Raw genomic sequence first — 20142 nt, forward strand, 5'->3', positions numbered from 1 at the left:
AGCTTTCTGAATGGAAGGTTACATGACGCTAATGTAAGAATGTAGAATGTAGCTCAGTCTGTCCATTTTTTGCTGTTGATAGTGACATACATAACTTTGAAGTGTTATCATGTATATTTTTTGTATGCTTTTTTCCTTTCTTCTTTTTTCCTTTCTTCTTTTTTCCTTTCTTCTTTTTTCCTTTCTTCTTTTTTCCTTTCTTCTTTTTTCCTTTCTTCTTTTTTCCTTTCTTCTTTTTTCCTTTCTTCTTTTTTCCTTTCTTCTTTTTTCCTTTCTTCTTTTTTCCTTTCTTCTTTTTTCCTTTCTTCTTTTTTGCGTTCTTCTTTTTTGCGTTCCTTACACGATGGTACTAGCCTCAGAGCTCTTATTCTACTTCAGTATATACCTTTGAACAATTACTGATACTTTACATCTTTGAACTATGGCATTCTTACTACTGAGATTGGTGCAATTTCCTCCTTTTCATCCTTCACCAGTAAGCTCCTGAGATTATGGCTGTGTGGCTTGGCTAATGCTAATAAGTATGTTAGTTACATATTTTGTATGTTGAATTCAGGATCAGTAGTTGATTGTATGACATTCACATGAAACATACTCACTTCATTCATAAAAATTTAGACAAACTTTGTACCTTATTTTGAGATACTGTAATTTCTTTTCTTTTTAGCATAACAAAAGAATCCATAATAGACGTTGAAGCTGTTGTTTCTAAAGTCCCACGTACTGTTGACGGTTGTACTCAGAAGACAGTGGAATTGCATGGATTACAAATTTTTGTTGTCAGTGCTTCTAAAAGTCAGCTGCCTTTGCAAATTGAAGATGCTGCTCGTCCAGTGAAGGATGATGACAACAGTGAAGTAAGTGTAGGTTACACTGAAGCTATGAAACAAATCTTTTGTGATTCAGTCTGATTACACTGGTGCTGTGATGCTGTACACAGGAAAACATTATGGCTGCAATAATAATAATAATAATAATAATAATATTTTAGTGTGTTCCATTGTTGTTGATTAATCAGGTCTTCTGCCTGTATGGTATGTTGTTGATATATGTTCTCAATGATTTTCAGCAAATAATATTGTTAATCAATCATTCTCTAATCGTAAGTCAGAAGGTGGCTTTGAGAGAGAGAGAGAGAGAGAGAGAGAGAGAGAGAGAGAGAGAGAGAGAGAGTGTGAGAGTGGTGGGGGTGGAGGTATGATGGTGTGTGAATTATGTCTTATGTATGGTGGCCTCTCATCATGAGGAGATACTTCTAGCTAGGCTGACACCACTCTGTGCTTACTGCAACCAACAATTAACAGTGCACCATTTTCTGACCCAATGCCAATTTTATAACCATTTACATTTTAATCACTGTTTGCCATCTGAATTATCGGATATTTTAGCAAATACAGTAAGAGCTGTAGATGATGTTTTACTTTTTGTTCATCATAGTGATGTGCTGAAGGAAATTCATTTTCGACTTTTTGAGCAGCCTGATCAGAGGGGAAGTGATTATTTTTAGCTATCCCTCTACTCCAGTTGACTAGGCTCTGAATATTATTGACTTCAAATTCGTTCGGTAATTTACCTTTTTAAGTTATGACACAGGCGATTATGAAAGCTGCTTTGCGCCCTAAAGCAACAACAAACAAAGAATCGAATATATGGTGGCAGGAAGGGGGGACAAACATCATCCACATTTCCAAGTCTTGGAGTGTTGTTGCAGACAGCAGTGAGGTTCACTTAGTGATGACACATTAAAATATATGAGGGAGATCACAAATGTTCTAACTGTTTTCAATTAACTCCTCAGACAACTGTGCATTTGAAAGAAAAATAAAGTTCTTCTATGACACTCCTTTAAGTGCTCCACAGCTATAGTTCCAGGTGCTTCTGCTATGCTGAGTACGGTAAATGGAACAGTTGATGCTGAGCTGAAGTCATGTTGGTACAGAATTAGTATGTGACACAAATTCCTGGTGCATTTCACTGATACTGCACTTGTAACCAACCCTGCATGTAACAGGCAGCTTATGTATGATCATCCATCATTTGCAGACAGGTGTGAACTGATTTTATAAACATTATTCCTCGTGTTGAAGCTATTAAAATGAATGTTGTTGTTTCAACAATTGATTGTTTCAAGCACAGATTTTGTTCAGAATGCTGTGGGGAAAATGCCAAATCATGATTGTGGTTCTCTTTTCTTGCGCCATTGATTTCACATGTCTGTCTTAGGGCAATTTCATGTTCAAGTAACTGGGACATGAACTGAAGATCAACTGCAGTGACAATTTTTTCATCCAAGGAGAGTGGGCCTCAATTTGAACTGTTGCTTTATTAGTGTTTTATGAAGTTTCTTGGGTTAATTTATACACATATATAAACAAATCAGTTCATTCATTCTATTGCCTTTTTCCAATCCAGGATTTCTTACCATTATGATAATATTATTCATTCTTGGTTTTTACCTCCTTTGACAAATAACTGGACTGTTTTCGCTAAATAATCTGGAATTTCTTTGCAGTTCTGTAAATGTGAAACTTGAAAGGATTTGGAAAATCTTTTTTTAGTAGTTCCTTGTGTTAAAGGTTTCAGAATTTTGTCAATAGTTTGTCATTTATTTATCTCCTCTACATGAAACATTCTCTTTTGTTTCCACAGGAAGGCCTGAATATTAGAGTTAATCAAGATACTCGCTTAGATAACAGGGTATTGGATCTACGAACTCCAGCAAACCAGGCTATTTTTAGATTGGAAGCAGGTGTATGTAAACTGTTCAGGGACCTTTTATTCAACCAGGTATATTGGACAGTGCCTTTTGTTGTACAAGTATAAGTAGTGAACTTTACTGTTAAAGGAACTATATAGCATAATGTGAAGGAAAATTAGGTATGTAAATTTCCAATAAAACTGACAAAGCAAAAAGTAATGTGAAAAGTCATGGAAACTATTCAGTGTCTGTAGAGAAAAGGATGTCTAGCAGACTCCTGCGTCCTGTATTAATTGTATACGAATGTGCTAAAATTACACTGTTCTTAGAAAAATAATACCACGAACCGTATAGCAAAGAGTATTTTGCTAAGAAACAAACAAGATTACTTTAGATTGATAAGGTTTCAGACTACTGAAACACTATAGGCAAGTAAACTTGCTGCCTTGAGTGTGAGTAGCTGTCATTTATGTATAATATGTTTGAGACTTTTGGAATTAGAATAATTAGGATTACAGCTCATGAAGCTCAGCCTGTAAATTTGGTAATGCAAATGAGTGTGGTAATTTGTGAAAGATGTTTTGTGCGGGAATAATTTTGGCATTTGTAAATGAGTGCATTCATTGTAGCTGGACATTTTTGATAAATTTTGTCTTTGTTTGCAGGGGTTTGTTGAGATACATACACCAAAAATAATTCCAGCTGCAAGTGAGGGTGGTGCTAATGTTTTTACTGTTTCATATTTTAAAAGCTCAGCTTACTTAGCGCAGAGTCCTCAACTTTACAAACAGATGGCTATTGCAGCAGATTTTGACAGGGTGTACACTGTGGGAGCAGGTGAGATGTAGTTGTGTTGTTACATTTTATCATGTTAAATTCTCAACACCTTGTCAAGAACTAGCCACAGTTAGTATTTAAAATGTTATACTTAGTGTTACTTATGAGTAGCTTGGTGATGTAGCTGTGTAAAGAATCAAGGTAGCAACCTAAAGATCTCTGGTTGGAATACTGATACTCAAATCTAGCAGCACTTTTTGTGTGTGTAAAATATAAAATCCGCTAATGTTTGGGTCTCTTTGTATCTGACTGTCTAAGTTAATTCACATACTTTTTCAAAATAAAGGCTTACTTTTTTCATTAGCACAGGACCTAGAAAATCAGCCTATAGGTTTGACAACTGAAAGTCATTATATTCTTACATAACTTTCATGTAATGCATGTCTCTTTATGTATTTTATATGAATGAGACTATCTGCAGAGTTGTGTAATCTGCTGTTTGCTAAGGAAGATAATATTTGGCATGATAATGTGTAATATATGACAGCAAGAAGTTATTTTGGAAACGTTTTCAAATGAAATATGCTCTTCAGTGGTAAGACAGAGATATTAATCATAAGGAAAGTGTACTGGACAGACTGATCAAAGCAGAATCAACAGTCATGTTTGTTTTCATCATTTCTTTCCAAATTTGTTTGACTGCTTGTAGTTGAAAGAAAATAGTTTTCAAACTATGCTACAGGTCTGCTTGCAGTTGACGAACTAATATAATGGTCTTATTATGTTGTCTTCAGAAAACGAGCTTCCACCTGCCCCCCCCCCCCCCCCCCCCCAAAAAAAAAAAAAAAATATTAACTGGTCATACTGAAATCTTTGTTACAGTTTTTCGTGCTGAAGACAGTAATACTCATCGCCATTTAACAGAATTTGTTGGACTTGATTTAGAAATGGCTTTTAAATACCACTACCATGAAGTGATAGACACTATTGGAAACACTTTCACACAGATCTTCAAGGGTCTACGTGACAAGTAAGTCAACTATTGAAGGGATATATGTAGTTGTTTATAACAATGTTAATGTTTCTGTATAACATTGGTATTTATACATTTGTGTGGCTATAGTGCTAAAGTTTTCACATTACTTGCTGCATCAGCAGGTATGGCATCTACAAATGTGGTCAAATTTGAGACAATCCCCTCACTGATAAATTGAACATTGTAATTGTATAGTAAGTGCCTGTGCCATTCTGGAAAGCACAAGGCCATTGGTGGCAGTGCTAATTTCCTTTTTTCATTTCAAAAAATCTCTAGAGGGTACTGTACATTAAGTAGAGATCACTAATTTTTTACAATTATTATTGGCAACTTAATTTAGTTTTCATGTACTACATATTTAGTTACCTACAGTATAACATGTATGTGTCTGTATAGTGTGTTTATAAAATAATGTGACCTGTTCCACTTGTGTGAACTGTAATTTTCAGGTCATAAAATATGGCTACAGTTTGGAATGGATCATATATTGTAAAACCAAGTATTTAGTCTAACTGATTTTACAACGTGTGGTGTATTACACTCTATAACAATATTTTATGATCTCAGGATGATTTCTAACACAATTGAAAACAAGTCATATCATTTCCGGTGCTCAGTATTTAGATTTTCCTAAATTGGTCAAGGTAAATGCTGGAATCGTTCTTTTGGAAAGAATTCAGCCAATTTCCTTCTCTAGTCTGACTGACTGATCTAGCCTTGTCAGTATGGCCTTACTATGTTGGTACTGTGAACGGATGATAGCATTGCCAAAGGCACACAGTTCTATTGTATGGTTAAATAATGATGGCGTCCATTTGGAAAATTCCAGAAGTAAAATAGTCCCCCATTCAGTTCTCTAACCAGGAACTACTCTGTAGGATGTTACCATTGGGAAAAACAAAACTGGTGTTTAGGAGTCTGAACATGGAATGTTGGTGCCCTTAATTTTGTAGGTAGAATAGAGAATTTGAAAAGACACATTGGCAAGTTGAAGCTAGATATAGCGGACATTTGTGAAATGCAGTGACAGAAGAATGGGACTTATGATCAAGTGGGTACAAGATCATCAACGTTAAACAGGAATAATGTAGAAACAAGTATAATAATTAATGAGAAAATAGGGTTGCATGAGAGTCTAGGAATGGTAGAACGATGGGTTCGATGACGGTTTGGATGTACCGTGCACTATTCAGTGTCCCCTCGACGATCACCAGAGGTGTACGGCCAGTGTAGGAGATCGCTCCCCACACCATGATGCCGGGTGTTGGCCCTGTGTGCCTCGGTCGTATGCAGTCCTGATTGTGGCGCTCACCTGCACGGCGCCAAACACGCATACGACCATCATTGGCACCAAGGCAGAAGCGACTCTCATCGCTGAAGACGACACGTCTCCATTCGTCCCTCCATTCACGCCTGTCGCGACACCACTGGAGGCGGGCTGCACGATGTTGGGGCGTGAGCGGAAGACGGCCTAACGGTGTGCGGGACCGTAGCCCAGCTTCATGGAGACGGTTGCGAATGGTCCTCGCCAATACCCCAGGAGCAACAGTGTCCCTAATTTGCTGGGAAGTGGTGGTGCGGTCCTCTACGGCACTGCGTAGGATCCTACGGTCTTGGCGTGCATCCGTGCGTAGCTGTGGTCCGGTCCCAGGTCGACGGGCACGTGCACCTTCCGCCGACCACTGGCGACAACATCGATGTACTGTGGAGACCTCACGCCCCACGTGTTGAGCAATTCGGCGGTACTTCCACCCGGCCTCCCGCATGCCCACTATACGCCCTCGCTCAAAGTCCGTCAACTGCACATACGGTTCACGTCCACGCTGTCGTGGCATGCTACCAGTGTTAAAGACTGCGATGGAGCTCCGTATGCCACGGCAAACTGGGTGACACTGACGGTGGCGGTGCACAAATGCTGCGCAGCTAGCGCCATTCGACGGCCAACACCGCGGTACCTGGTGTGTCCGCTGTGCCGTGCGTGTGATCATTGCTTGTACAGCCCTCTCGCAGTGTCTGGAGCAAGTATGGTGGGTCTGACACACTGGTGTCAATGTGTTCTTTTTTCCATTTCCAGGAGTGTATATTACGTGACGGTAAGACAAATTTCAAAACCAGATTTTAAATTGCAGAACATTTCCAGGGGCAGATGTGAACTGTGACCATAATTTATTAATTATGGACTGTAGATCAAAACTGAAGAAGTTGCAGAAAGGTAAGATATGAAGGAGCTGGGACCTGGATAAATTGAAAAAAAAAACTATAAAAAAAAACAGATGATGTTAAGTACAACAGATGATTAAGTAACTATTGATTGAAACTGGGGAAAGAACACTAAAGAGCAAAAATTGTCAGATTTGAGTGAGGATATACTGCAAACAGCAGAGGAACAACTAGGCAAAAAGACAAGGTTGAATAGGTATTCTTGGATAACACTCAAGATACTGAATTTGATGGATGCTAGGAGAAAATGTAAAAACACAAGAAGCTGAGCAGGCAAAAGAAAATTTGTGTGTCTAAAAATTGAGATTGATGGGAAGAGTAAAATAGCAAAGCAGAAACTGCTAGAGCAGAAAAGCAAAGCTGTGGAAGCGTGCATGACGATGGGAAAGAAAGATGTCACCTACAGAAGAAGTAAGGAAACCTTTGTAGAAAACAGAAGCAGCTGTGCATATATTAAAAACTAAGGTGGGAAACTCATATTAAGCAAAAAAGGCAAGGCAGAAAAGAGAGAGGAATACATAGAAGAACTATACAAAGGAAACATACTTGAGGAGCAGAGGAAGTGTATGAAATCAAGATGGTGGAGCTGACACTGCAAGAAGAACTTAATGAGGCTGTGAAAGACATTAATCAAAACAAGGCATTTGGGGTGAACCACATTCCCTGATAACTATTAAGATCCTTGAGGGAACGTATCATCGGAAAACTATTCCACCCAGCATGCAAGATACTTGAGACAGTTGCAAATACCCTAAGACTAAAAGATGATGATGATTGTATTAATTTCAATTTCAGAGAAGGTTGGTTCTAACAGGTGTGATAATTACAGACCTACCAATTTAATAAGGCATGGAATGAGATTTTCACTCTGCAGTGGAGTGTGCGCTGATATGAAACTTCCTGGCATATGAAAACTGTGTGCCGGACTGAGACTCGAACTCGGGACCTTTGCATTTCGTGGGCAAGTGGTCTACTGGCAGAAGTAAAGCTGTGAGGATGGGGCGTGAGTCGTGCTTGGGTTGCTCAGTTGGTAGAACACCTGCCCGCAAAAGGCAAAAGTCCCGAGTTTGAGTCTCAATGCGGCACACAGTTTTCATCTGCCAGGAAGTTTCATATCGGTGCACACTCTGCTGCAGAGTGGAAATCTCATTCTGGAAACATCCCCCAGGCTGTGGCTAAGCCATGTCTCTGCAATATCCTTTCTTTCAGGAGTGCTAGTTCTGCAAGATTCGCAGGAGAGCTTCTGTAAAGTTTGGAAGGTAGGAGACAAGGTACTGGCAGAAGTAAAGCTGTGAGGATGGGGCGCGAGTCATGCTTGGGTAGCTCAGTTGGTAGAGCACTTGCTCACGAAAGGCAAAGGTCCCGAGTTCGAGTCTTGATTCGGCACACAGTTTTAATCTGCCAGGAAGTTTAATAAGTCATAATTGTGAAATACTGACACACTGTTTACAAGAAAATGGGAAGACCAATCAAAGCCAACCTCAGTGAATATCGGTACAGTTTCATGTGAAAAGGAGGAACACGTGAGGCAGTACTGCAGCTATGACATAGAAGATAGACTGATGAAAGGCAAAATTATATTTATAGCATTTGTAGACTTAGACTAATGTTTATGGAATTGCCCTTTTTGAAATACTGAAAGTAGCAGTGATAAAATGCAGGAATTGAAATATTATCTCAAACTTTTACAGAAACCAGACAGCAGTTATAATAGTTGATGTACATGAAAGGGGCTGATAGTTGAGAGGGAGAAAGAGTATGGATGACATAGCACTGCCGCACATGTGGAATTTTGAAAGGATTCACACGTGTCACTGCTGCATCCCTTCTCTCTTAAGGAGATCACGGATTCTTGAGAACGTCCGTGCTGTCCTCTGTGTCCACTGGGCTCTGGCTAAGGGGTCGCGCTGCAATGGGAGTGTACTATGGTTTGGAGTGCTTTGGGTGTGAATGTATTCTGTGCCCACCTTCCCGTGTCAAACCATACAGCAACATCAGCGACATTGTGGATTTTTTCCATGTTGAAATCGTACATTAGCTCCGGTGCTGGTGCATGCGGTGCTGATGATACTGGTATCAGCTGATGCCCAGGAACAGGTTACAGAATCCCTGACGATGGTGTCAGAAGCAGTAGAGGAACTGCTGGCCACAGAGGATGGATGCCATTGCCAGCACAGAAGTGGGGAACCGGCAGTTGCAAGTGATCTGATGCCAAATGTGGATCACCTCGGAGGTGATGGTGTTGACATAGGGGGGTGCCCAGCCGTCCAAGCAAAGTTGAAACTGATCATGGTGCCTTGAGCAGAAGTCGTCCTCCATGCTGATGTCACAGATGTGTTGCGGCGAGCATTTGGCGATGACAGCTTAAATCCATTTAAAATGATGTCCGAAACTGTGTGCCCAGGTAGCAAGACCCATCTGCAAGAGGTGCAGCGATTGCACAGTTTGATGTGCGGATGGAGAGCGCAGGAAGTGTAGCAGTTGACACGTGTGAAGTAGCTGCACCAGTCTCTTCTCGCTGAATGGTGTGAAATGGAGCAAAGGAGAAACTGACTTAAGGCAATGTGGGACGAAGAGTTGGCAACATACTTTTTCATCTCAGTTTTGAATGTTCACACTAGGCGTTCCACCTCACCATTAGATTGTGGATGGAATGCCAGGGTGAGGATGTGACAAATACCATGGGAATGACAAAATGCCACAAACTCTTGCGACGAAAATTGTGGACCCTTTACGGACATTTATTTTGTGGGCAAGCCTTTGCGTGAAATGAATTTGGATGAGGCTGGGACAGCAGCAGTTGTGGATGTGGAAACATGATGGATGTCATATTGAAAATGAGAATATGCTTCAACAGTCAACAGCCAATAAGTGTTCAGAAAGGGGGCAGTGAAATCTACGTGTATACTGTCCCATGCATGCAATGGCATCAACCAAGGAGACAGTGACACCTGGGGAGCTGCTAGGTGTGTCGCACACTGTGAACAGGAGACAACCAGGTGGGTAATGTCACCATCCGAGCCAGTCCAAAGCACGTGTCGATGGACCATTGCTTTTGTGTGTGATACACCCCAATGATCTGTGTGTAATAAATGGAGAATCTCTGAACAATGCACTGAGGGAATCACTACTCGAGTGGCCGCGTGATCCATGTCTAAAAGCAGAACACCATCCACAACAGAGAATCAGTGTTGAAAGATGTAGTAGTTATGGAGGGGTCAGACACATGAGAAGGTGGGGAATCCATCCATCCATGTTGTACAATTGTTATGTCCTTCTGCAAAATGGGATCCGTGTGCTATTTACAGGAAAACCATCAACTGGCTGCTCTGCGGCGACGTCACTGTGGGAACAAAGCCATTCCAACACATTAAATCTTGGGTGCAGATCAACTGGCAGGTGGGGCAAAGCATCAGCATTTACATGTTGATTTGTAGAGTGAAAATGAATCTCGTAATGTTAAATGAAAAGAGCCCAATGGTGAATGTGATATATTGCTTTATCTGGTAATGACACAGAAGGTCTGATTAAGGAAACCAGTGGTTTTTGATCGGTGACCAGGTGGTACGTCACTAAGCAGGGCACAGACATCAACATGGTCTTAAGGATGCAAAACGCAGTTTGACAAGACATTGACCAGTGAAACTGAGTCCCTTTGCACAGCAATGCATGTAATAAGAGCTGCACGATTGTTGGTGCTCCAGGAACAAAAATTTGGTAGTAGTTGACTTTGCCTAGAAAAAAACAGAAGATCCTTGGGTAAAGTAGGACATGAAAGTGACACAATATTGGAAACATTGATGCAGGGGTTTGAGACCCTCATGAGAGACTTCAAACCCAAGATAAACAATAGAAGGTTGAAAAAATTGACATTTATCGAAATTGCACTGCAACACGGCCCCTTGGAAGACAGAAAATAAGACTACAGAGATTTTGTAAATGTTCCTCAGTGGAGGCACTGAAAACTACAGTATCATCCAAATAGTTTGCACAACCTGGCACAGACACTGAAAGTTGTTCCAAAAAATGTTGAAAAGGCAACCACAAGTATTGGTACAGGCCAAAAGGGGTACTGATGACTAACATATGTTGTGACTTTTTATTTAAAGGGAGCTGTAAATAGGCATCTGACAAGACAGTTTTTGAGAAATATTGACCACTTGATAACTTCTCAAAGAGTTCATCCGGGCACAGTATCTGGTATGTATTCACTATAGCTTGTGAGTTCACAGAAACTTTAAAATCACCACAGCGGTGAAACCGTCCCAACGGTTTTTTTACTATAACTAAAGGGGTAGATCATCACTTGATGCAATAGGATGAACAATGCCAGATTGTGAGAGGCGGTCTGATTCATATTTGACTCGTTCTATTAGTGCCACTGGAATTAGATGGGCCCAAAGAAAACGAGGCCGAGCAGAAGGCTTCAAGGTAATGCGCACTTGAAAATTGTTAGCACACCCCAATCCAGGAGAGAACGAAGAGGAAAACTCAAAACATAGTGTATCTAACTGGGTGTACAGCATTTGTTCAGACATTAAATTCATTTCCTCTGAAATGGTAAAATCAAATAACTTAAAAGCATCTAATGCAATAGGATTCTCTGTATGCGCATTATCTACAATAAGAAATGTAAGTGACCAGACTACTGACTTGTTGGTCAATAAGGCAGAAAACTGCCCGAGACTAGGAATACTCTTTTTATTGTAATATACAAGGTGTATTCAAAAAGTAATGTGACTTTAAATTTTTATGAAAAAGTATTTATTTATTCATCAATATTCATGTTATCCCTTTCAAAGACAATACACTTGTGCCAACACTGCTTCCAATCCTCGAAGCACTTCTCGTAAGCACTTTTTGATACAGCCTCGAGTACTTCCAGCAATGCAGTTTTTTATTTCCTCAGTTGTTGAAAATCTTCATCCTTTCATAGGTCTATTTAGTTTTGGGAACAGGAAAAAGTTGCAGGGGGCCAAATCCGGTGAATATGGTGGCTGAGGCATGATTGTTGTGTTGTTGTTTTTGTTCAAAAAATCTCTCACAAGCAACGATGAATGACCAGGTGCATTGTTGTGATGCAAAAGCCATGAATTGTTTTTCCACAACTCCAGATGTTTTTCGCATATTTCTTCTTGCAAATGGCACATAATGTCAATGTAATACTCCTTTTATTGTCTGTACAACCTTGAGGCAAAAATTCATGGTGCAATACACCACAGTAATTGAAGAAAAAAAAAAAAAAACAGTGAGCGAAACTTTGACGTTTGATCGATCTTGGCGTGCTTTTTTCGGTCTTGGCTATCTGAGATGTTTCCATTGGGACAACTGGGCTTTGGTTTAGATGTCATAACCATAAATTCATGTTTTGTCACCAGTTATGACCCTTTTGAGCACATCAGGAACATTGATGTCATTCAAGAGCTCCTCAGCGAGGATGCTCATGTGACGGCTTTTCTAATCAAAGTTGAGAAGTTTTGGATCAAACTTCACTGACACACATCTCGTGCCCAAACATTCGAAAAAATTGCATGAAACGAGGTAATCGATATGCCAACATCCTCACCAATGTCTCTTATGGTAATTCAATGATTTTCCAAAACAATTTTCTTCACAACTTTGACGTTATCATTTGTTGTTGATGTGCTGGGGCATCCAGAGCAAGGTTCGTCATTAGCACCTTCTTGGCCATCTTCGAAGAGCTTTGCATCACTTGTAAAATTTTTTATAACTTAGAGCAGACTCACCATATGCCACTGTCAACATTTCAAGTGTTTTACACCACTGATTTCATTTTTCACACAAAATTTGATGCAAATTCTTTGCTCCATTTTTTTATAATAATCAAAAATCGCTGAGCACATTAAAACACATTAACCTTTCCATCTGTCAAAAACAAATGATGTTTGCTGTACACTTGAAACTGTGATTGAATGTTTGGGACATGTGTACCATCATAAAAAAAAATCCTTAATTGAATCTACATTGATTGTGCAATTTGAAAAGTCAACTTCTGTTTGAACAGCTCTTGCACTAACTTTTGTGCCACAGGGATAAGAGGAGGGGAGTCTGAGTCCATATAAGTTTGCGAGTTGAACAAGGTCATCGCAGCTCCTATATCCACTTGTATGCTGTTTACTGGCCTGTTTTCATTGTTGGTGCAGCTGCTGCTGGGAGCAAGGCTGGCCGCCTTGAAACTGTGCCACAGGGAGTGCCCTCCATTGTGAAAATCCATACCTTTCGGAGTTTTTAGCTACTGCACAGCTGTGCAGACTGAACCATATCTTCCACCTGCGAACTATCTGAAGCTTGGTGTGGAAGAGAGGGGTGGATTGCTGATACCTCACACCATGATTCAGTTTGGTTATCCATAGCTCGCAAAACCTCAGACAGCTGTGCAGTAGCTAAAAACTCAGAAAGGTATGGATTTTCACAATGGAGGGCACACTCTCGTGCCTCACGACCCTGAGCTAAAAGAATTATAGCATTTCTCACCACCTGATCAGCATACAGCTGTTTATGCACATCGGACAGAAAACGACAGCCTTAAATAGACTGGGGCCTCTGGTGGGCTCTCTCTCTCTCTCTCTCTCTCTCTCTCTCTCTCTCTCTCTCTCTCTCTCTCTCTCTCTCTCTCACACACACACACACACACACACACACACACACACACACACACACACACACACACACACAAAAGTCTGAGGTGCACTCTGTGGACAATACAGTGCTGCTGCATGGGCGGCCGCTTAAAAGTACGTGCCCATGTCACTGCAGAGATGTATAGTGTCATAAAAAGAGGTTATAATGTAAATATCTACAAAAGTAAAAGAGTGAAAGGAAATGCAGTCAAATTAAATCAGGCGAACCTAAGGGAATTGTGTTAGGAAATGAGACATTAAATAGTAGATGAGTTTTGCTATTTGGGCAGCAAAATAATTGATGGTGGCTGAAATAGATATAATGTAAACTCCGGACTAGTAATATCAAGAAAAGTATTCCTGATAAAGAAAAAATTGTTGATATTTAATATAAACTGTTAAGTTTTTCTGAAAGTATTTGTCTGTAGCATAATCTTGAACAAAAGTGAAAAGAGGACAACAAACAGTTCTGGCAAGAAGAGACTAGAAGATTTTGAAATAGGGTGCTGCAGAAGAATATTTAAGATTTTCCCAGTAGATCATATAACTAATGAAGTGGCACCAAATCAATTTGGGAGAAAAGAAATGTGTGACAACATTACTGAAACAAAGGAGATGTTGATGGTACATGTTATGAAGTATCAGGTATTCATCTATTTGGTAATGGAGAGAAATGTGGGAGGGGAGGTGCTTGACTACAGCTTGCTGTTTCAAGTAGGTATAAGTTGCAATAGTTGTGCAGAGATGAAGAGACTTGCACAGTGTGGAGGGTTGCATCAAACCAGTCTTTGAACTTAAGACTACAATGAAAACAGTTCTGTTGTGTGAAAGCTTACCTCATTGTTGGTGATGTGAGCCCATCCTTAAGTGTAGAAGTTTTACCAATGAAGCACCACGTGTATGACACATGTGTAAAATTGAAGAGTTGCAATATTATGCTTTATATTTTTGAAACTTACAACCAGAAATTAAACAGTTGACGAAAAACGAAAAAAAGACAGTCAGTAACTATATATAATATTTGTGTGCGCGTGTGTTTTTTCTAATTTACTCTAAGTTAAGACACAAAGAATCAAGATGTGTACCACCCTAAATCAAAACACTTTATTTATCAGTCATGTATCATTCAATTGAATGCTGTCTCTAATTGTGTGTAGAGGGAATTGTAACTGTGTGTACCACTTCTATATTTTTATAAGTTTAAAATTACGTACCATTAATTTAATTGTTTGCAATCTCTCACAGTTACGCTGATGAAATAGCTGCCGTAGCACAACAGTTTCCCGTGGAACCATTTCGGTTTATTGATCCACCTCTGAAACTTGAATTTAGTCAAGGTGTGAAGATGTTACGTGAAGCAGGAGTTGAAATGGGGGATGAGGATGATCTTAGTACTACTAATGAGAAATTACTGGGACGCTTAGTTAAGGCGAAAGTAAGTTTGTATTCTATTATTTCCAAAAACATATTTGTAGGCATACACATCCTTTGTAAAAGTGAGATGTATTGAAAATTATTTTTTGCATCTTAAATGAAATAGTATTTTTATCTGTTCTCATATGTGTGTTATTTTATTAGTTCTGTTTTATTCAGTTAGCTCACACAAAATAAATCTGACCATCATATTCCTCTGTAGTTACCTCTGCTTCTGTATTTTAACTTTTCTCCCCCTACCCTCCACCCCTCCTCACACACCGGTAGCATTCATTTCACGCTAGGTGAGGAGAGCTCTACGTCAACGTGATGTAGGCACGCGTCGTCATGAGTTTCACGAGTTGTCCTATCGACTGTTGTGTGCATTCTGTATGCATCGACTGTTGTGTGCGTCTTGAATCTGCACTCTTCATTGTTCTTAGTTGATTTACAACATGAAGGCAAAATTAAATGGAACTAGATGGTTTAATATTTCTGGCAACATTCGGAATTACTTCGAACTTCAGTTTCTCAGTTTAACGTTTCTGCCCACATGAATTATGTACAATTCATTGGCTTTTATAAAAATACGAAACACTTTAATTTCTCCATATTCCACGTTTTTATCCACATGATTTATGCATGATTAATCGGACTAAAATATGCCTAGACCCTTTCGTTATGGTTATGATTCCTTCATTCAGATATTTGTTATGTTCATGAAACACACAATAATATCCCACATTCTTTGGATTGCAGCTTAATGATTAATTATTTCATGTTTCTATCCACAGGATTTAGACACAATTCATCTTCTTTTTATTTTATTTTTTTTTAAAAAAATGGGGTAGCATTCATTTCAGGCTAGAAAAATAACAAAACACTTTTGTTATGGTTATGATTCTTTCATTCAGATATTCGTTATGCTTATGAAACACACAATAACATCCCACATTCTTTGGATTGCAGCTTAATAATTAATTATTTCACGTTTCTATCCACACGATTAATGTGCGGTTCATCGGAAATTTTTTTAAAATTGAGTAAACGCTTTTTTTTTACTTTCGTTATGGTTCCTTCGTTCAGACATTCATTATGTTCCTGAAACATGTAATACCATCCTAAATAGTTGGGATTACCGCTTAATAATTAATTCAACTGGGATAAGTGTAACAGATAACTCCTGTTACTTCGTTTATACACATGTATTTACATTTAGCTTTGACGTTATCGGTACAACCGCAAAGCTCAATATACTCACTCATGTAGTCGATTTAGGTTATTTACGTCATGATGATGTAGTGTTACATCACTATGACATAGGGTTCTCCTCACCTAGTGTGAGATGAATGCTACCCCTCACACACACACACACACACACACACACACACACACACACACACACACACTCTTTCACTGACATTCCTTACATCTTTTTAATTTTAACATTTTGTTGATACAGGACCAGCAGCTTTTTTTCAAAAAAAAAAATTAAATGTAATGAAGGATTTCTTAACAAATCAGTACCAGTTGCATTACATATATTTCACTACTAGTTTTGAACCAACTGGTTCATTATCAAGCATTGCCTACCGAGGCTACACTGATTTGAATCTGAATAACTATGTAGCCACATGTTGATTGTGATAGTGATTTAAATTGCTTTGTAAAGCATGTATTGCCAATGTGATGTTTGTTATTAAGATCAGGTGCTTTTTGTGCAGTCTCTAGGTTGGGCTTGAGAATTAATCAATTGGTTTGAAAGTTGTTGCCAAACATACCTACTGCAACTGTGACAGATTTTTTAATAAATGCTTCATGAAGTATTTCTTACCCTATTTATTAACTTGGTAATAATGGATGAACATCTTACTTCAGACATGTTTCTTTGCATAGTTTTAAAGCAAAAGCAGTGCTCCTGTGCAACAAAGAGAAAACAGCACACCAAATGTTTTGAATGTAGACTTGTGTTGAATGAGATGGGTTGTACTTTGAAGTTGCCAACCACCAGTTGAATGTATTGAAAAGTACGCAAATTTGTAGCACCAGTCTCATTTTGTTTTTTCAGTCTTGTACCATTATCTCACTGAGTGCATGAACGGGTCTATAGTATACTGTTTGTGCACTGCCATTGTGTTGATCTGTTTTGACAAAAATTGTCCTAGCATTGCATTTTGGCTAACAGTCATACACTATTATGGTATGGCAAATAGTTTCTTAGTAATGAGAAAAGTCGCATTTCTGTTCCATGGAGATTTGCTTTAGCACAGAGACTTTTGCAACAATTCAATGTATCATTTAAAAATTGTCAGTTTAGAGCACTTTTAAAGGTTTGAATTGTGACTGAAGCCAGAAACATCAAGCAATTTCTTTGCTATTGAACTCTTTTCCCCCCACTTTTGGCTTTAGACTGAAGCCCACCTTTAGGTGACAGTACTAATCATTTGCTGCACTCCACTAAGAAATTATCACAAAATATTAGGAGGCAAAAGGGTATGGTGTTAAAATTAACCCAGATTAGAGTATAGAACATTAAAACAATAGTTGAATTGCATTGAATAATTGTGAACTTTATATATATTTTAATTTTATCAAAGATTACTTACAGATTGTAAATATTGCATAGGTCTGAAGATGGACGTGTAGATTGAAACTGCCCATCATAACTGGTGTGCAAAAGAACTGTTTTTAAAAGGAAGGCCACTAATCTCTCTGAACAGAAGGTGTCCCCTTATTAAATGTAGAAAGTTTTTTCAGTAGTATCTCATTGCTTTTATACTACTCCTTACTAGAAATCCAAGGGTTCTACATTCAAAACTCAGTACATCATAGGGTTTTACTGGAATACAATGTATCTTTGACTTCCAGTAACACACCGAGCGAGGTGGCGCACTGGTTAGCGCACTGGACTCGCATTTGGGAGGACGATGGTTCAATCCCGTCTCCGGCCATCCTGATTTAGGTTTTCCGTGATTTCCCTAAATCGCTTCAGGCAAATGTCGTGATGGTTCCTTTGAAAGGGCATGGCCGATTTCCTTCCCCATCCTTCCCTCACCCGAGCTTGCGCTCCGTCTCTAATGACCTCGTTGTCGACAGGACGTTAAACACTAATCTCCTCCTCCTCCTCCTCCTCTTCCAGTAACATTTTTTATATGATTGGAAAGAAGACAACCTGCATTGTGGTTTGAGTTCCATTTAAACAGTAAGTTCTCTTGTAACTGGCTATGTGAACTTATTCAGTAGGCAGAGGAAAGCTTCACTTTTATTTTTTAAAGTAGATTTTTACTTTTTGTTGACATTATCACTTAGAGAGCAACATTTTCAATACAGCATTGGTTTACATTTAATGTAAGTGGCATCATGTATAAGATGATTTGATCAGCTGATTACCTTATTCCAGTGATATTAATGCATTACTGTCCATCAGTTATTAAAATTTAAATGCAGATTAAAAGTGTTTGTGCGTCAGTGAGCATTTTATCTTTCTACTTATCCAGAAATGCTACATCTTATATTAATTACTCTTAAAGAAAACTTTCTGAAAAAACATGTAAATTTTGTTGAATCACTATAAGTGCATTTAACATAAGTTTTTATTTTGCAGTATGACACTGATTTTTATATTCTGGATAAATATCCTCTTGCAGTGAGGCCCTTCTACACTATGCCCGATCCAAAAGACAATGTAAGTTCTACAGTTTATATCTGAGTAATTTTAATTCTGATGATTTGTATAATTTTTTATTTTGATTAAAATATTTCACTGTCTTTGTGCAGCTGTATTTAAACTTGTTGAGTGTGCACAACTCTTATGCTCTCTGAACAAGAATAAAGGATTTACCTTTTCGGGTATTGTTTCCTGGGAATTTGTTTAAATCCGTCCTTACAAATTTGATGGAAAAATTCTCTAAATTTAAGTGCTAAAATTTTGTTGTATATGTTTCAGTTTGTGTTGTTACTTAAACAATTATTAATCATCAGGTTCCATGTGACTGCTTTTCTTCTGTCATCTATTCACAAGTGAATTTTTTTCCTTGCAGAAAAAGTCAAACTCTTATGATATGTTCATGAGAGGCGAAGAAATACTCTCTGGTGCACAGAGAATTCATGACCCAGAATTTTTGACTGAAAGGGCAAAACAACTTGGCGTTGGTAAGTTGTAATTATTTTATGTTGGACAAACTTACTCAGTTTATTCATCACTTTGTTTGATGATCAGAGCAAAACCAGTTGTTAAGTTTCTGCCTCCATTGATCATGTCTTCTTGTGTAACAAGTGCCATATTGTTATAAGTTATCTCTGTAAAAGTCTCTAAATCCCTGTACGCAGGATAATTGTATTATGAAACTTCATTGTTATATGAAATAAAAACCACAAAATGAAGATTCCATTTCAGTGTTTTTTTCTATAGTGCTGCAGATTCAGGTGAAATACTAATATTTTTCTTTTCCAATATTCTTTCAGATATTGAAAAGATCAAACCTTACATTGATTCTTTCCGTTATGGATGCCCACCACACGCAGGAGGTGGAATTGGATTGGAAAGAGTTGTGATGTTGTACTTGGGTTTGGATAATATTCGTAAAACATCATTGTTCCCTCGTGATCCAAAAAGAGTAACTCCATGAGGACTCTGTTATAGAAGGTAATTAAACAATGTCTGAAGTGTCCCCATGTTATTGATTTTTCTATATTTTCACATTTTTATGTAACTACTAAAGTACCTACTGGATATGTTAAGATTGTACTAATAAAGGTGAGATAATTTTGAAAAACATACAAAGAGGAACGAACATCACGGCAGTGCAGTTTAGAAGTAAAGAATCCTGTACAATTTTTTTGCTAGCTGAAGTAGTTACTGTACACTGGTAAGATCAGTTAATGGATTCATGACAATTTTTTAATACATGCTGGTCAGAGATTATTGTGTTTTGGGGCAGCTTGAAGTACGGCCACATAGTATTCCTGCGAGCGAAGAAAAAGGCAGCTTACATCACTTTGACACATTGGTTGAATACCTTGCTGGTGAGTGAGGCAACACACAAATTTTGCAACCTCAGAAGCTGTAGGTGTCCAGTTCTGGTGTTCAATAATAGAAATATAGTGCTGCAGTAATGTGACATAGCAAAGGCAGCTCGAGTTTCCCAAAGAGTGATTTTTATGACTGTTTGCTTGCTTTTAAACAAAAAGAAGTATATGAAGTAAATTAGTGTAATATTGTGCATTGGCACAGTCAAAATTAATGATTCCCTCTTGTGTGTAGCTTGTTGTAATAGATGGCAGGATGCAACTCCTTGATTACATTGAGCCTTGCAAGGAATATCAGAATACAGGATATCTGTGGAATGTCTGCAGCA

At 38.6% G+C, this 20142-nt stretch overlaps 1 protein-coding gene across 1 annotated transcript in view; it reads left to right on the forward strand.

The window, feature by feature from the left end:
* LOC126297556 (aspartate--tRNA ligase, cytoplasmic) overlaps positions 1 to 20142 on the forward strand; it is a 109886-nt gene that overhangs the window by 66745 nt on the left and 22999 nt on the right. Inside the window, exons 6-13 of the mRNA XM_049988489.1 lie at positions 668 to 857; positions 2650 to 2787; positions 3364 to 3535; positions 4358 to 4505; positions 14618 to 14807; positions 18390 to 18470; positions 18826 to 18937; positions 19250 to 19430. Of these exons, the coding sequence (XP_049844446.1) occupies positions 668 to 857; positions 2650 to 2787; positions 3364 to 3535; positions 4358 to 4505; positions 14618 to 14807; positions 18390 to 18470; positions 18826 to 18937; positions 19250 to 19413 (1195 nt within the window). The 3' untranslated portion in view covers positions 19414 to 19430. The remainder of the gene's footprint in view (positions 1 to 667; positions 858 to 2649; positions 2788 to 3363; positions 3536 to 4357; positions 4506 to 14617; positions 14808 to 18389; positions 18471 to 18825; positions 18938 to 19249; positions 19431 to 20142) is intronic.

This window comes from Schistocerca gregaria, chromosome X (genome assembly GCF_023897955.1).
Source record: "Schistocerca gregaria isolate iqSchGreg1 chromosome X, iqSchGreg1.2, whole genome shotgun sequence".
Lineage (NCBI taxonomy): Eukaryota > Metazoa > Arthropoda > Insecta > Orthoptera > Acrididae > Schistocerca > Schistocerca gregaria.